The following is an 18,167-nucleotide window of genomic DNA, read 5'->3' on the forward strand; positions in this document are numbered from 1 at the left end:
GAGAGAGAGAGAGAGAGAGAGAGAGAGAGAGAGAGAGAGAGAGAGAGAGAGAGAGAGACAGAGAGAGAGAGAGAGAGAGAGAGAGAGAGAGAGAGAGAGAGAGAGAGAGAGAGAGAGAGAGAGAGAGAGAGAGAGAGAGAGAGAGAGAGAGAGAGAGACAGAGAGAGACAGAGAGAGACAGAGAGAGAGAGAGAGAGAGAGAGAGAGAGAGAGAGAGAGAGAGAGAGAGAGAGAGAGAGAGAGAGAGAGAGAGAGAGAGAGAGAGAGAGAGAGAGAGAGAGAGAGAGAGAGAGAGAGAGAGAGAGAGAGAGAGAGAGAGAGAGAGAGAGAGAGACAGAGAGAGAGAGACTTGTGTCCAACGGTACTGCGAAACAAGTTTCAGCTGGCGTTGCACCGTGTAACATGGCCGGTTTCGTGAAACTTTTTCGAACTTCCGTTGCGAGACAAGTTTCACGATAAGTAGAACCGCTTTCTACTTCTGCAACGGCTCGCAACGGTCGCAGTGGTAATAAAACAAGAGTTTCACCGTGTAACAACACTTCGTTAAACTGGTCTCGTTCGGTCTTGCAGCGCCATTGCAAACAAGTTTCAGCTAAACGTTTCAACGTGTAACGACAGCTTTATGTAAGTTTTCAACTCTTAGGTTCGTGAAACACGTGAAAACAAGGATTCGATTCACCCGTTTTACTGATACATTAAATAGATTTGCGAGACTGAATGGAATGTCTTCTGCCCCTCGTCCCTCTACCCCAATTGCCCTGTTACGCTTAATAAATATACGACGAAAGAAGACGACAGTTTCTTCTGCATTATATACGCATATAGACAGAGAATTTGTAGGTTGACATTTTTAGCCATTCAATAACGTATCAACTGACCTTGCTTCCTCGCTCAGGATTGGCTGCTCCGTCAGCAACAAACACGGAAATAGATGACGCCATTGTTGCTACAAATAGAGTATTTATGACAATGCCCACAAGAACGGAGATAATGGCAAGTAGCCTTCCAGGTACAGATATTGGATAATGATCACCATACCTGTGTCACAAGATTGGATTGTTATTAAAGTTATCAGGAAGGTGACTGTTTTTGTTACTGCGCATACGTTCTGCTCATCTCGAGATACTCTGGTTTCCTATGGGTGGTGCCGACTAATGCAGATATATTTTTGTGCGGTTTAAAACTATGCGGAGAAGGCAGAACTTAGCAAGTGCTCTTGGTATTCAAAAAGAAAATTAGGAGTAGCCATGCATTTTTTAGAGAGAATAAAGCTTTTTTTTTAAATTAAAAAAAAAGAAAAAACGCCACGCATTGCTTCGCATTTAACTGTTCTTTTTTTTAGAATAATTGTCGCTTTTATATCTTAAAAATGCGTGATTTCCTCCAATTGTCTCTTTGGATTTCAATAGCCCTTACTAAAATCTGCTTTCCCCGCCTAGTCGTAAACCACACAAAAATACTTCCTTATTAGTAGGTACCGTTATTTAAAGGAAGTCTCATTCTAAGCTCTATCACATTGCTCCTAACCATAAAAAGAGAACAAACGCCAAAAAAGTGAAAGTTTGCCATAAAATATCTAAACCGTTGGAGGTTCGATAAGTGTAAATTTGTCTGGTTGCCATTAAACCAATGAAAGTCCTTATCACTACGTCACATGGAAAATAAAGAAATAAATCACCTCCAAATTTCCATAATTGTTTAAAATTAGCGTTAAAAATAAACAGGCATTTGCAAAGGTTTAGCTTCAATAAAACCAGACGATGCTAAAGCCCAAATTTAAAGGGAACGATACCCAAAGTCGTACATAGTCCGTATTTCCGTTGTACTCATCGTTAATGGCCTATGACAATATAATGTACTTTAGCCAACATGATAATGTTGACGACTTTTGCTTGCTTTCTGTTATTTTACTTACCCAACGGTTGTCATGGAAATAATAGCCCACCACAGACCTTGTGACCAGCCTCGTGTAAATCGCGGTGAAAACTGAGCTGAGTTCATATGATTCTCCTGCAATTAGAACAACCGTGAAAAACGAGTGAGTATTCAATGACCACTGAATTCTGTAATCTGGGCTGAGTTGCTCGAAGCATGGTTAGCGCTAACCATTGGTTAAGAGGTATTAAATCCTATGGGTTTTTATGGTATTTAACGCGGGTTAGCGCTAACCATTGGTTAAGAGGTATTAAATCCTATAGGTTGTTATGGTATTAAACCCAGGTTAGCGCTAACCATGCTTGGAGCAACTGGGCCCTGAAGTTTAAATCCAAATGTTATAATTACTCATACAAAAATTGACTAACTGGGTGGAGATTTGTACAGGAAAGGAAAGGAAAAAAAACACACACATGATTTCGCTTTTGTTTGTTTTATTTTTTTTTTCTTTAAAGAGCCACTAGTTATTTGTCGGAAAACTCTTTATTGTTTGTCATGGATTAAAAGTATTGCACCTCTAAATAAAATTCCAGCGAATTGAAATGAGGTTTATTAGTGTATTCAATGTTAAACGATAAAAATATTCCACAGAAACACATTTAAAGCAATTGAATTTTTACTTCAAATTTGACTCTTTCCCTAGTGATCATCGCAATCGTCCTTTTTCAAGAAATATTTTTTCCTCCAGTCTGAATTTGGTGGTTATTCCTAAAGTATCTGTGATTATGGTGCAACACGATACGTCCTTCAAAAACTTCCTGGACAAATCAATGTCATGGATTGCAATTCACTTTACACGATATCTGAGATTAGTCAAATGTACATAAAAAATGACGATTTGTGTACTTTTCAAGGGTGGGCCGATATCAGTTTTTCAATCAATCCGATATACGATATTTACCGATTTTTGGCATTTTTTTGATATCGACATTGCTACCGGTATTGTGACGTCATCATCCAAGTCTTTCCTTTGAATTATAACTTCCACTCCAAATAGACTCTTAACGGTCCCTATGCAAAACGTTTACGTCATCTCGAAGGTAAAACGTAGTGTCGGGGCTACAAACAAGCTACCAGGAGTAAAAGGGATGGGACACTTACTTCGAGCACAGTGCAAAAGCACATAAACAAAGGGGAAAAAATTGGTTTTCGCCACCAAAACAGCCTGAGTCGAAATGAGCGAGTTCAAAGGATAGAAATTTGATTTGATTGGCCTTAATCGAACGTTGAACCGTAGATATGGTCTAATTCAAGATATCTTCACTTGTGATCGGCACTGAATCAGATGGAGCTGATAATTACAGCTATATCTGATTAATTTTAATGACATTTCGGTTGAATGTTGCAGAGACCTTTCGAAGGGGGAAGAGGAATATACATTGTATTTTGGGCAAAAAGGCTGGTATAACCTTTAAATGTATGAATTAAATTACATAACGGTTTGTAAAGACAAAGAGAAGCAAAAAACGAATGATAAAAATTGACGTTATGGCGTCACCATGACAGCGAAACGTCGGTTTTTATTGTTCGTTTTTGCTTGTCTATGTCTTGAAATTCAATTAATTTGTTTCAAACTGAACACCACTTCGGTTTCTTACCACACTCCAGACAGCCAATCCAAAAACGCAATACATCACAAACATAATCAGAAAAACGGGCCAGCCTTGCAGCACAGAGGACCCCAACTGGCCAGCATACACTCCAGGATGAGGCTTCTTCATAAGCACAACCAGCTACCTCTACCACGGGAAGGAATACCCACTCCCCTCTCGCAAATGGAATATGAGGCGCCATATTCATGGGTAGATTCAGTTGCGTGTGCGCGTCCAGCGAACTAGTGATGTTATCAATGCTAAGCATCTCTTCTTTGAATATTATTGTTGTCCTTTTATGGCCATGGCACGTGCCACAAGCATGGGTTACCATATCAGGTAGCAGTTCAGGTAATATTCCCGCAGGACTTGTCGCGTTTATGTGGTTGTTCTTGAAACATAGGGGCGGAGCTTGCATCCAATTAACAAAAAATCTCTTTGGACATCGACAGGTCTCTAAATAGCATTTAATATAATGTTAAATGTTATTTAACATTCGATTGACATCATATACTATAGATAACATTGGCTTACTATTTAAGAGACTATAAAAGATACCTCTAATTAACTTCGACTGCTAGAGACAACGTCTTTTCCGGGGCTTGTTGCACCTTCATTGCATTGATTGAAAATTTGAACATGAAGTGTCTCACTATCGTAATTTTATCAGTTTGTTGAATTTTCCATTTACTTTTTTACTGACCTACGTGAACAGCCTCACTGTAAGGGCCAGGGCCTTTGTCAGTCAGAGCTGCCACCTGCAGGCTGTAAGTTGTGTATGTCTGAAGGCCCTCTATCAAAACCCCTGTTGATAAGGGTCCTACGGAAAAGTTCCTACTCCATGTTTGGTTTTCCACATGAGCAGATTCCTTGACTTTGATACGTATGGAATAAGCTTTAGGGATCCCTCGCCAGCAAGATTTTGCCAGTGGCTGCCAAATCAAACGGATCTTATTTGGACTCGAGTGGTTACGCGCCACCATCTTTGTAGGAGAATTACAGGGGACTGTAAATCGCAAACAAAAACGTCTAAAGATTAGCAAAATATGACTCAGGTGAAAAAAAAAAATTAACGTTGATATAAAGGCAAGGGTTAAACTGTTTGTCGATAAAATGCTTTTGAGACATTGTGTGATCAAGAGAAACCGACGTGTTTGTCAAAAATAGTATGACAGTGATAATGGCTTACAATAGTTGAGCCTCTCGTAGGTGACAACCAAAATGCGAGCGCGGAAAAAAAGTGGTTATGTAAGAGTATTTGTAACTTGTAATAATTTGACTGAAAAAAAGAAAGAAAGAAATAGTACAGGAAAATAAAGGAATTCTGTTTGCCTAAAAATGGGTTACTTAAAAAAATTAGGTGGTCTCTTAGAAAAGCACGGTCACATATAACAATAACAGTAATTCAGCGAGGTTCATTTGTGTTAACTACGAAACTCTGCATGTTCAGACAACCCGTTACCTTAATAAACTACTTACCAAATAAGACTGTATTCCATCTTTTGTAAATGTATCTTATTTAGAGGTAGATTCAAAAGGAGGAGATCATCTCATGTAACAATTTACATTATGACCATTTTGGGGGTGAGCTGACTGAATATCCCATGATCTCTTGCGGACTAACAACTTTGGCTGTGGAATTGAACTGAATACTTTTCCTGCCTCCTGCCGTCTCCCCGCCAAAAATTTCCGATAACTCTTCTTTCATTTTGTGAGAACAAATGTCAAGTCGTTAAAGCATTAATGCAGTTCATTTTGTAGCTTATTTTGTGCATATCAGTAGCATCTTCCACTCACCATCTTCATCTGTCATTGCAAAGACACATGGTGACTCCTGTCCCACCCCTCCTAGGGTCACCAGTTGAACTCTAATGCAATACCGTGTATACATTGCAAGACCACGTATCTCCACAGATTCATGCGAACCATTTGCGGTTATGACTTGAGCTGTTTCATTTTCGGTCTTGTCATAAGTAATTTTAAATGGAAGCAGTTCATTTGGCCAGCGGTCTTGCCATTCAGACTTCCACTTGACTAAGAGAGATGTTGAACTTGTGTTGCGAACTTGGATGTTACTGAGCGGGACTGGAAACGAAAATATGAATACAATGAGAAGATATTATATACAGTCACTTCTATGTTAAACAACAAACCATAATATGACAACTTAAATTGATCGGATGCACTAAACCTTGAAAATTAAACAGACTCCTCTACTTAACGTAGTTGCACATTTCATGATGAATTATTCCCATTGTCGGAATAAGGAAAGAAAGAAAACTGGTGTTAAATATCAACTGAGCATGTAACATTTAAGACGTTACGGTTAATTGAGAGGTATTTTTTTCGTTTCTATGGCTGCTGGATCAAAGAGCAACAAAATAGCTTTTTACTATTACGGCTATGAATATAGTGGGATGAATGAACGAAGGAACGAAGGAACGAAGGAACGAATAAATGAATGAATGAATGAATGAATGAATGAATGAATGAATGAATGAATGAATAAATGGATGGATGAATGAATGAATGAATGAATGAATGAATGAATGAATGAATGGATGGATGGATGGATGGATGGATGGATGGATGGATGGATGGATGGATGGATGGATGGGTGGATGGATGGATGGGTGGATGGATGGATGGATGGATGGATGGATGGATGGATGGATGGATGGATGGATGGGTGGATGGATGGATGGATGGATGGATGGGTGGATGGGTGGATGGATGGATGGATGGATGGATGGATGGATGGATGGGTGGATGGATGGATGGATGGGTGGATGGATGGATGGATGGATGGATGGATGGATGGATGGATTTGTAATGGATAATAAAGAAGCATAGAAAGTTACTTTAAAAGGTGCTCTACGTATAGGTAAAGGATTTTGTGTTTGGTGCTTTGTGCAGGCCTTAAAATACTTTAGATATACCTGAACATGGTCTTATAGGCTGGCAGACCCTCATTTCAAGATCAGTGGTATTTCGTTGCCAATATACAGGGGGAGCGTTGGGGCAATATGAGCGGTTACGTGACTGAGTTCCCACTCCACAGCTCCTGCTGCATTGGGACCATGATCCCCATTCCCCAATTGGAGCATCGCCTAACGCTCCTATGGAAATAGAGAAAATAAAAAAAAAGGAAAAGTCTAAATCCAAAAAGCGAGAACACTTTTGTAAAGATAAGCGTGACTATGCATGTTAGCAAAGAAGCAAAACAAACGAATGGAATGAAAACATTTGACTCCGTTATTTTCCGATTCAAGTAGACCGTGTCGTTTTATTGTTTAAAAGATGATTGGAATCACTCAAATTTAATATACTCAACATTCAGAGATTTTATTCCTAACCTCGGGACGTATTATACATTCTAGTTTGAATGCAGGAAGACTTTGATATTTTCTTCACCAAACATTTTAAGTATAATTCACACGAAGATTCGGCTCGTTACTTCTGTTGCAACTGATCATGAAACTTTGCGGACTTGGCACCGTAAAATAGCTAGATTTTAGGGAAACAAACAGTTTGCTTATGTGCGTGAACCTGCCGATAAAACAGATTTATTTATTAATGCTGTTTCTCCTACCAGGTGGTTTGTACTTAACCAGGAATTCATTGTTAACAGGTCGAATGTCGTTTCCATCCGGGAGCTTAACGCCAACTGTAATGTGATATGCCCCTCCAACCTGAGCCAAAATCGCCTCCAGGAGGTATGAATGGCCTTTGGACAATCTGACTTCCTTGGAGTTCAAACTAGAAACAAGTGAAGTATCAAACTCAACGTTTGCCCTTAAACGTCTATGCCCAAACTTATACGGTCGTTGGAGTTACGCAAATCAGTGTATCACCTTACTTTTGGCGATGTGTTTTTCTTTCTTAAAATCAGCTGTAGAAAATGGAATCTAACGAGTTAGAATTATACTCCAATAGCCCAGGCTTTCTTGCTTGCCCAAACAGAGGGGAAATGGCTTTCCTACCAATGGCTTCTCTTTGATAATAACAAACCTTTAACTTGCTCAAAGATAAGAGTTTCCCAGAAGAAAGCAGAAAAAAAAAGGACTACCGAGGAGACAAAACGAACAAAGCAGCAAAATCGAACACAAGCTCGTAGGAAAGTTTGGCAAAAAAGAAATCTCAAGATACTTGCTCTCTGTAAACGTCCAAGCTAGATCTTTCAAACCTGACCTCCCTTCCTGAGAGGATCGCCGGTAAAGTTAGTGCGTGACCTGTTAGCAAAAGTTTAGGTACTGTTTGATTTGACTGCAATAAACTTCACAATCCCCAGAAGTGTACTTTTGATCATAAATTTTTTGATTTTATTTTAATTTTAGCACAATAATGGTTAATTACGTTATTTCATCAATTCCTGAATAATTCATTACTACATATAGACACTTCTTACACCAAGGGCTTCCTTCTCCTTCAACAAAACCCGGAATTAAAAAAATCTACGCCTAAATCAGAATAAGCATTTTTTGCTTTTACTTTATATATTTAGATATTTTTTCTCCTAAATAAGCTCAAATTAAAACTGTTAGCAAGATGATAAATAAAGTTCTGTGATTAAATTTTTGACGACCACTAGCATAGGAGGATGTTCTTCTCATTTGAGACTGAACTGCTGTTTCCAATGCGCACTTCAGTGACCTTACAGAAATTAAAAGTCGTTTATTGTATTTGCTTCTATCAATTTCTGCCCCCTCCCTCCCCTCCCTGTTTAGCTAGCTGGTAGGGTTCCGAGACTGCAGGTTCTAGGTTCTAGGTTCGAAATCCTGCTGGGCTACCAACGAGCATCTTAAAATTACCAACAGATTGTTACTAGCAGTGCTCATTGCATGTGTCTGATCTTCAGCTTGAAAAATCTCCTCACAGTATAGTGAGGTTAGACTGTTGGTATTGTCTCCTGTACACCTTTGCTTGCTAAAACTTTACAAGTTGTTTTAAAGTTAAAAAGTTTGCCCTGCCTATAAGGACTTGCTCTTTGAATAGGCCGTTATAGTTGTTTTGTTCAAAACTAGGTCGAAATGCGTTTCAACTGCGTTCAAAACGCGTTTGAAATGCATTCAAAACCATTTAAAACTCTTTAAGACGTGTTTCAAACGCGTTTAAAGCGCGTTCAAAACCTTCCAAACGCCTTTAAAACGCATTCAAAACGCGTTTAAAACGAACTTAAAACTTGTTCAAAACGTATTTAGAAAGCTTTTTAAAACGCGTCAATATGCATTCAAAATGTATTCAAAACCCGTCCAAAACGCGTTCAAAGCGCGTTAGAAACGCGTTTAAAGCGCGCTCAAAACGCGTTCAAAACGCCTTTTAATCGTGTTCAAAAGACGTTTAAAACGCGTTCACAACGAGTTTAAATAGCGTTCGATGGCCTTTAATTCTTTGTGCAAATGTAGATACCTGTTCCATTCCATGTAGTCAGTATATGACTTTATATTTATTAGAGTCACCAAATTCTCCAGCTTCTCGTCTGCACTAAGTTTTAGCTCACAAACGTCGTCGCAAGCGAGGTAGAATATGTAGCTCCCAGTCTCCGGCGCAAGGAAGTACGTTCGAAGCCGCCTTCCAATGTTGGCGAGGTTCCAGTTTAGAGGAACATTAAGTGACTCAATAACCGTTGTACTTGACGGAGCATCGAGATAAAAATTTGAGCTTCTAACATTTTCCCAGCTCTCTATCTGGACACCAAATATATCTATAAACAAAGTAATACATGTTTTAGTCAGTGATGTAATGATGTCAGGACAGATCAGTATTGGGCAGTACTTGATAACTACACAGTATCTGAACTTCTAGCGTTAATAAAACTCGTTGACTAATCGAAGTCATTATAATGATTGCGTAGATGTCATAGAAATTAACTAACAATCAATAAACCATATCCAAACGCTTCTATAACTTCTAGCTAAGAGAATTACCACTATGCATGAGCATGAAACTTGAATAGTACGTCCAAGGGTATTTCCTTCATTTTATGCTCTATGACAGGGAGTGACGATATCGCGTGACGTGGAAATTTCGTCGTATTTCCAAAACGGCCGCAATCTTCGATTTCCGTATTTCCACGAAAACTTGGAAGAGCAACAAAATTGGTCCCAAAATCCTCCAATACAATACCAGAAAACAAGAAAGTTGCTGTAAGGAAAGTTAAGTTTTGCTCATTAAAGAGGAATATATGCCTATCAATATTTGGTTGTCATGGTCACATCAAATTCAATAAACGTTGATCTACTGCACTTAATTTTCAACATAAATTGCCTAAAAATATTTATAGCAAAGTTTGATAGCACTTCAGATATTGAACAAGTCATTAAAAACGTTTTAAGTCTGTGCAGTCTGAACAGCCACTTAATTCCACGTATAGATAGATATTAATTTGTCGAAGTGCGAGACCTTTCATATAGCCGATCAGTTGAATGAGATATGTCTCCAAAAGGGCAGTTCTCTCCCCATTTGTAATACCGGCAATAAAATTCTACCTTTTGGAAAGGGATAAACACAGCCAGCGCTGACAGCAAAAAAACAATATTTGTGTAGAAAACTCTGAAATTCGAAGTTATTTATTTATTTAATTTTTTCTACATGAAAGCTTAACATATCTTTTAAAGAAATAAAAATTTGAGATGCCCGTCAAAAGATTGTTTTCTTGAAATTTGACTGATGTATATATTCGGGTAACAAAGCGTCGACTTGTGTCTTTGATTTTTCCGCCGATCTGTCTCTAAAACTGCATGTTGCCCTGTAAACATATGAGTAAGTATTTGACCGCAAGCTGTGTAGGATGACTTTCGACACGCACCTCTTTATAAATGGTTCAGTAAATGTCCGCCTACATAATTACAGGCGAATGTACGGGAAATTAAAAACGGGAATACTCGGCATATAAATTTTAATTTTACGTTGTTCAGGCAAATTGAGGCTAGTTCACCGTCTTATTTCTTGAGAAAAATATCTTTTTGGGTCAGTATCATCTTTTCCATCTTAGATGCTGGTCAAAATTAGCATTGTTAGCCGGTTCTAGCAAAATTAAACATCATTGCAGGAAGTAAACAGGATAACTTAAGCAATAGCTAGATAACTTCTGACAAAAAATGACAGATATCATAATACTTGGCAATAGAGCAATACTGGTACATTCCAATAAAAAGATTATAATTTCTTGACAAATGTTTTTCAAATTCTGTCGTGCGCAGAATCTTCTTCATTGTAGAAATTGCATTTTGTGGTGTTGTGGTTATGCTAATTTCATCAAACCACGAAACTGGTTTTCTCATGAATATATAATGTGGACTTCTCAATTCTCTGCAGGGCGATTAAAAAAGGCACTTGTACTCTGCATGACTATTTACTAATTTACTATTTACGGATAATTTTCACACAAGCCCTTCCTTTCAAAATATGGCGGTTTTTATCAAGGAAAAGCGTTTCTATCATGTAACAAGGTTTAATTACCACAAATTATGCTTCAACGCCGCGTACAAGTTAGCGTTTATTTCATGAGTGCCAAAACAATGAGGACATCAGTAAACAGAGGGTAAACAAGCCAAGGATATGAAAATACAATAGAATTTGCAGGTGGTGTGATGTTCGGGGCTTGCATAATCTGTAGTTGAATTTGCTCTTTTTTCCCTACCTTTTCCATGTTTAAACGCTTCTCTCGGCTACGTTCACTCCGTTTAATTTACTCGCGGACAAAATAAAATATTTTGTTTTAAGAGTGATTAGAGCAGTAATAAACACGAGCGATAAAGACACTTTAAACAAATAATAGCTACTCTCCTGTTACAAGTACTGTTAAGTAGTCTAATTTTTAAGTACTCAATGCAAGTCGAATGCATTGGCAACCGGATTACGAAAAAGGTACACTATTCACTCGCTCCAAATTCAAAACTTTTGATTTTGTCCTTCATTTCCGGTGTGTGTTCTTATATAAATTTTCTTTAAATCTCGGGAGCGAAAATGAAGTATTATTACCGAAGCAAACAAAAGAGCTGTTATTTGTCGATATAAAACAACGAAGTTAAAATGTCAAAAAAGTGCGATAATGTTAAATACTGTTACTAATAGATTATTTGTTCATTACCACGATACCTTTAGGGAAACTGCAATTTGTGGTAGCAGTTAGTGAACCCAGTCCAGAGAGAAATACCTGTTCAATAAAATTAAACAAAAGCATCGACAGCGATCGAGAACTTGTTTACAATGAAGACCTGCTCTAAAGATGTAGAAATTAATCATCGTGTTAAAAATAATCCACTACTTACCACGAATGCCCACAAGCAAGAAAGAACGTCCATTGGGACCAAATATTTATTACTTTCCGGCTTTCACCTGAAAGCGAACAAAAACAAAATAATTTTTACACTGAATGGGCCGTTTAACGAGTTTCTAGAATTTTTAAATTATATTTGAAAGCTCCTATCGACAATGTAGAGACTGAAATATTTTTGTAAAAGCTACCCTTCTTCCTAAAATAATAACACAATACCTGGAACAAAGACTGATCTCCTCAGCAAATAATTTCCAGCCCTTCCAATCAGCGAAAACGTTTTTACGGTCTGGACGTAGCCCCGCAAATTTTGTTACAGCACTGGTACAGTGTAAGCAACAAACGGCTACATAATCTTAGACATAATAGCTTTTCGCATCTGCATTTGAATTTACCAACATATTATTAATCATGCTGAATGGAGAAACTTGATATTTTTGTCCCTCCTTTTTCTGATTGGCTGCAGATGTATCATAACAAGCTTCGCCACTTTCAAATAAACAACATTGCAGTGTCTCTAAATTTTTCACTGCGCTTCGAACGAGATAACCGCCGAAACAGTGGAAAGATCACCTTGAAATTGTCTAGCCTTGCAATTTAAAGGGCATTAAGCAAATTTACTGGAAGATTAGCATATTGCTCGGTAAACTTCGAAAGTCGTACAATCATTTGTACAGTATAGTGTATCCAATTCGTTGAAACGAGTAACAAAACTTTGAAACTGGTTTCAGAGCTGCGCTCCATGTCTAACGTGCTTTCATTTGCAGTGTTGTTAAGTTTAAGGTGCTCTTTCTAGTGATATTGGTATTTCTTTATTTAAACCAAAATAAAAACTTTCAAGTTAACTTGCAATTGCGTTCAGGACAAAGATAATAGAGTAATTTTCTAACAGAAAGGTTTTCAGAGTTCCCTGGAGCAAAAAAAAAAAAAAAAAAAAAAACAGGAAAAAAAAATTAGACGCCTCTTCAAATAAGGATTTATAGTACAGAAGCATTTGGAAACTGTCGTTTTGAACTAAAAACAAAATAGTAAATTGATTGCTGTCTAAAGTCCCATTTAAGTAGCTATCAATTGTTTCTCCTGTTAGATCGCGTGTTGTGTTGTGCATAACGCACGCTTGTCCAATGTGGAATTATAATTAGAAACTGCCACCAGCTGCAGGTGCAAAACTAATTTGGGCACACGAAACCTTCCAATTTGGCAACCAACGGGAGCTTTGTAGTCTATTGACAGTTTTCAAGGATTTGGATCGTCTTTTGTTGTGATGTTCAGAAACACTACTTTAGTAAACATGCCATGCTGATGAGCCCCAATAAGGGCGAAACAGCTGTCCATGGCTGCCACTGCCCGGGTGATATGGTTGTGCGCATGCGTACGGTATTGGCCATACCACGGGGATGGTACGTGTGTCTCAGTGCTGATAAGTGTTGGTTACTACTTTAGTGCTTGTAAAGTAGCTTCAAGATCTGATAAGTTCTCAAAGTGTACGTATTTAGATACCGGCAAATGGAAATATTTTTAAAAACCAGAAGCACTTCGAAGTGAACAATTTTAGTTAAGGGGCCATTGTTTTCAGGTATCCTACTGTAGGAGCGTTCCAAGCCGGAAACCCTTCAACCAATTTACATGAAATTAAGTGTAAAGTCTTTGTCTAGTTTGATGTCACGTGACACGAAATAACCAAGGTGTTACGCCAAACAATGACAGGAGCTGTGAAACGTAGACTAAAAATCTTATGGGATTAGTAAACCGTCGCACAAATGAAATATTTTTCTGGACTTTTTTGTTTTCTTTTACAAACGAAAGCTTTACAAAAGATTTATTAAGATGTTTTAACACCTTAAAAGAAAACAAAACCAGGATCTTTGGAAATAATATTTTCAGATGGCGATACCTTAAATAGCAGTTATATTCGAATCTAATCGATATAGAAGCAAGACACTAAATTTGTCGTTTTTATTCTTTCTTCTTATTAATCATCTATTTTATTTTCCTTACTTTTTTTGCAAGAGCGACTTTTAATTGAGATTCTCCGGATTAACGTTAAATGGCTTTGAAAGTTTGAAGAAACAAATTGAAAGGCACTGGCAGATATAGGCCCTGCTTAGATTAAGCTTTGTACATATCATCACACATTCTTTGAAAAGACCAGAGCTATTTAACGAGAGTGCTGAAATATTATTCAAAATAGTGGTCTACGTACGTTGTCATAAGAAAGGAAGCCGACGGCTTCAGTCACGCCGATACATTGAGGGGGAGGTTGAGGTTGGGGAGGGGAGGGATGGGTCCGGTAAGTGTGTGTTTTACGTGGGCCTTGTTAAGAGGTTTCGGGTCAAAGATGATTAATTTACCTTTAATTTGGCTGCCTTTGAAAACCGCATCAAATACAATTTGGAAGGAGCGAGTGTTTATACTAGTGGAAGTTAAAGTAACAGATGTGTAATTCAGTAAAATGCGATAAACGCGAAACAGTAGCAGAGCTACTTACAAACCTTTAGGAAAAGCTTGTGTGAATTTATAAAGACAGCATGGCGACATCTTCTTATTAATTGACGAGGTTTTCAAGACCAAAAACCGCATAAGTTACAAGGCAAGAACTCAAGACCGCAACCAATAAATCGAGGTTGAGGACCATCTTTTGAGTCTTTCTTTTGCCATGCATTTCAGACTAGAAGGTTTGATTACAGGGTTTTCTGATTCTGAAACCAACACTTTTAAAAATTGCTTGAGCTCTCGGGAGTCATATTCTAAGTAGCGGTAAAATAGGCGGTAAAATAAATAGGGGAGATATCGTTTCGACAGCCTGAGTTGTGAGTCACACTTTTTTTTTTAAGAACGTCTAATTTAGGGGTTGAGGTTGAACGTTCCTATTATTGTTGGCAATTTGAGCCTGAAAAGTCCTAAAGATGTTCTTATAAATAAGTTACCTGTTATAGTATTTCAATAAATCTATGCGGACGTGACCAAGACACCTATTAGTTGTGTTAATTGGTCAATACAGACCGAATTGTTACATGTATTATTTTATCCGTATTTATAATGTTCATTTTAAAAACATTTGGTCGTGATAAAAAGGTTCCTAGCTGACTCTCAGCCTGGGTAATGTTCTTAGTACGTTCTTAAATTTTAGTTAATCTCAGTCACAACCTTCTTTTTAAAAAAAACCTTCTTATAGGAAAAAAAGTGTAGGTGAATTATGCAACGTCCATCAAAAGTATAAGCCTCTCGATCGATTGGCCAACGAAGTCTCATTGTTACAAAACACAGTATTGTCAGGAGTACAGTCACCCTGCTAATCATACTTTTCTGACTTCTGAAGCAACGCACGCGGTATTAAATTGCTGGAATGATTAGAATAAGCGAGATATTCACGGTTCCGTCATAAGCTTGAGTGTTTGACTTTCAAACTGGAATTACCAGAGAGACATGATTAGCATTGCCAGGAAAGTGTTTCTGAATTCATTCACTGTACTAATCTTTGGTTTGTTGTTCCCGAAATATCCGTATCCTTTTATAAAAGAAGTAATAGTTTTCTGCACAAGAATATTGAATTGGTGAGGAAATATGATTGGATTTAATACGTTTCGTAACGAAGTATATCAAACTTAACTCTACCAATCAGTCGACCAAACAAATGCAAGTGCTTTGTTAATTCGAAGTACTTAGTAGACGGCGATAGGGCGCAATGACAATTCAATTCATTTTTCTTCGATTTTTTTTTTTAACTTACCGTTCCCAGTTAAGTCAGTATTCCTCACTGGATATTGGCATCGCAGCTGAATTTCCTTTGCGGCAAAGCAGTGTCCCAAAACCATATGCAATGAAATCGCTAGGGATCAGTGAAATTTATTTCAAACCATAGATTTTTGTGATAAAAATCAGCGATAAAAACGAATGATGATTCGATCTTCTTTTGTGGTCATTTTCGAGGTCATTGTGAAAGAAATATAATTAGCATAATGTAACACAACCTTTTATAAGGCATTGTTTCAAACGATGAAACGAGCGATAAAACATGTAAATATAAATGGCAATCCGGCAAAAGTGTCAAAAAAAAAAGAATATAAATGGCCTCTTTTATTTTCCTTTCTGTTTTTTTTTTTAATTATTTTTTTTCTGTCGTTATTATTAATCTTCATCACGTTCGAAAATCGTCAACCTCTACTTTTCCCGGAGTTTCAAGGTGTCTTTTTGATATATTTTTTTATTTGTACATACCGAACTTGGCTTTCTTACAATCTCACTTCGCACTCTTTTTGTGATACAGTAAAGATATTCCTTCAAAATGGCGCACTTAAACAGTCTTGTCACTTTTTAAAAAATTTTGACATTTTCTTTTAAATATTTTGTCACCTTTTATTGAAAATGAAGACAGAAGTCGAAACGTCGAATGCTTTTATCATTAACTTTTACTATTAAAATGCATACATTTTCTCTTTTTGAAGGTGCATTTTATTCTCAAACGAACTTTGTCCCGATGGACTTAACATTAATTTTAGCTTACTTTATTTTAATTGTACTGTTCATTTGCGCGCTTGTGTTCGGTAACGTATTTCAGCGGTTTTCTCCAAACTGAACAAGGGTTATATACCCGAAACTTCTGGGTTTTTTTTTTTAACATTTTTGACACTTTTTGATATTTATTTTTATATCAATCTCATCCAAGACCTTTATCCCGGCGATTTAAAATTTTGATATAGAACAGGGAACGAAAGCGTTGCGAATTTTGCAATCGTTGAAACAAAGACGGGCAAAATACAAACGTCTCGATAGAATTCTCAAAATTTTTGCCGGTTTTTAAGATAAGGCCGTCAAACTTGGTCCCTTCACAATTTTAATGTCCTCTTTTCAGTAGAGTCAATAGTTTTTCACTGCTTTCAACATTTTAAATGCCCATGATTAAAAAAAGAGAAAGGAAGAAAGATTATGTTACGTTGTATATTTGCCTTTGTACATCCACAAGTACCCCATAAAAGGTGAAAAGAGCTTGGCATTAGGCCCCTCTGTATAACCTAAGAACCGACATGTAACTAATTGGAGACAATTATCAAAAAAGAAAGAAAATGAATTACAAAAACAGAATAATCGATAGAGCCTCTCCAGTCAGATTTTTTACTCAAATAACCAACAGATATGCTTTTAGAAGTAAAACAACTTGGGATTTCATTGCGTGCGTGGAAACACGCCATGCAATTTTTCGTGTTCAAAAGCGATCGCTCGGAGGCAGTCGATAAGACCAGGAATATGGAACATCTGAGAACATGAACTTGAAGAGAGATAAATTAACGAAACAATGTAAAAACACTTATGAAATAAGTGAAATGGAAATGAGAAAAAACGATTACAAAAATATAAAATGAGTCAGCGTAACCAGAATAAAAGAAAAATGTCTATGCAGAAAGATCTGTTTCCTGGAGGACATCCAGTCACATTGTGTGAATGCTCAATTTTTCGCGCCAATTTTGTCACGTGCTTTTTCGACTGTCTGGTCTATCTTGTCTTTCTTCTCTGGATAATTGAAAGAAGATGACATGGTAGCTTTTGCTTCAGTTTTCTTTAATTCGAAATTGATATCGCTTTATTCCTCAATACCAGTATATCATAATACGTCCCTATCTCAATGTTATGGAAGGTGCCTACTAATACAGAAGTATGGCTACCTATGGCTAGGGTGGGTTACGCGCGTGCACGCGGCTAAAACCCTTTCGGTTAAAAGAAGGTACAAAGTTCACTTGCGAACGACTGATCATGAACTGGCCAGCAACGCGTTTCACAGGTAACCCCGTCATGTAACCGTACTATACTGCCAGGAAATTTTTTCAGTTCTTCATTCAAACAACAAGCAAGCAAACAGGCAAACGATATTCAAGGTCCAAAGTTACATCCTTGTTGTTCCTCAACATCCAAGTCAAATACTGGGCAAACAGGTGATACGCAAAAATCATTCTTCTTCTTCTTCTTCTTCTTCTTCTTCTTCTTCTTCTTCTTCTTCTTCTTCGTCTTCTTCTTCTTCTTTTTCTTCTTCTTCTTTTGTAACAAAAGTTAACGCTAAAAAGTCACGACGTTTCGAACTCTCCGTGGTCATTTTCAACTGCGGGTAAAAATGCAAAACTAAGCATAAATATATTACAAACAGTTAAAATCGATAAGAATGTGATGAATGGTAAAATATGAAAAAACATGTCAATGACTAGAAATAACCAAGGGTTAGGAAGTGCCGGCTAGAAGACTTTTGAGTAGAGGAATTTTTCGATAATATTGTTGTTGAGCATTAAAATTGATTGGCCATGGCGTTTGGTAGTTAACATTAAAAAAAAAATACTGATATACCTGAACAGGGTCTTATAGGCTGGCAGACCCTC

The 18,167-nt window shown here is 37.4% G+C and overlaps 1 protein-coding gene across 1 annotated transcript in view; it reads right to left on the reverse strand.

Annotated features, from left to right (window-relative positions):
- The window catches only part of LOC146461164 (uncharacterized), a 41,744-nt gene that overhangs the window by 6,258 nt on the left and 17,319 nt on the right, over window positions 1-18,167 (reverse strand). Inside the window, exons 7-11 of the mRNA XM_085087121.1 lie at window positions 5,325-5,612; window positions 4,231-4,533; window positions 3,534-3,983; window positions 1,916-2,010; window positions 879-946 (exon numbers count right to left, since the gene is read on the reverse strand). Of these exons, the coding sequence (XP_084943247.1) occupies window positions 879-946; window positions 1,916-2,010; window positions 3,534-3,983; window positions 4,231-4,533; window positions 5,325-5,612 (1,204 nt within the window). The remainder of the gene's footprint in view (window positions 1-878; window positions 947-1,915; window positions 2,011-3,533; window positions 3,984-4,230; window positions 4,534-5,324; window positions 5,613-18,167) is intronic.

Source organism: Pavona decussata, unplaced genomic scaffold (assembly GCF_977016875.1).
Source record: "Pavona decussata unplaced genomic scaffold, jaPavDecu1.1 SCAFFOLD_201, whole genome shotgun sequence".
NCBI lineage: Eukaryota > Metazoa > Cnidaria > Anthozoa > Scleractinia > Agariciidae > Pavona > Pavona decussata.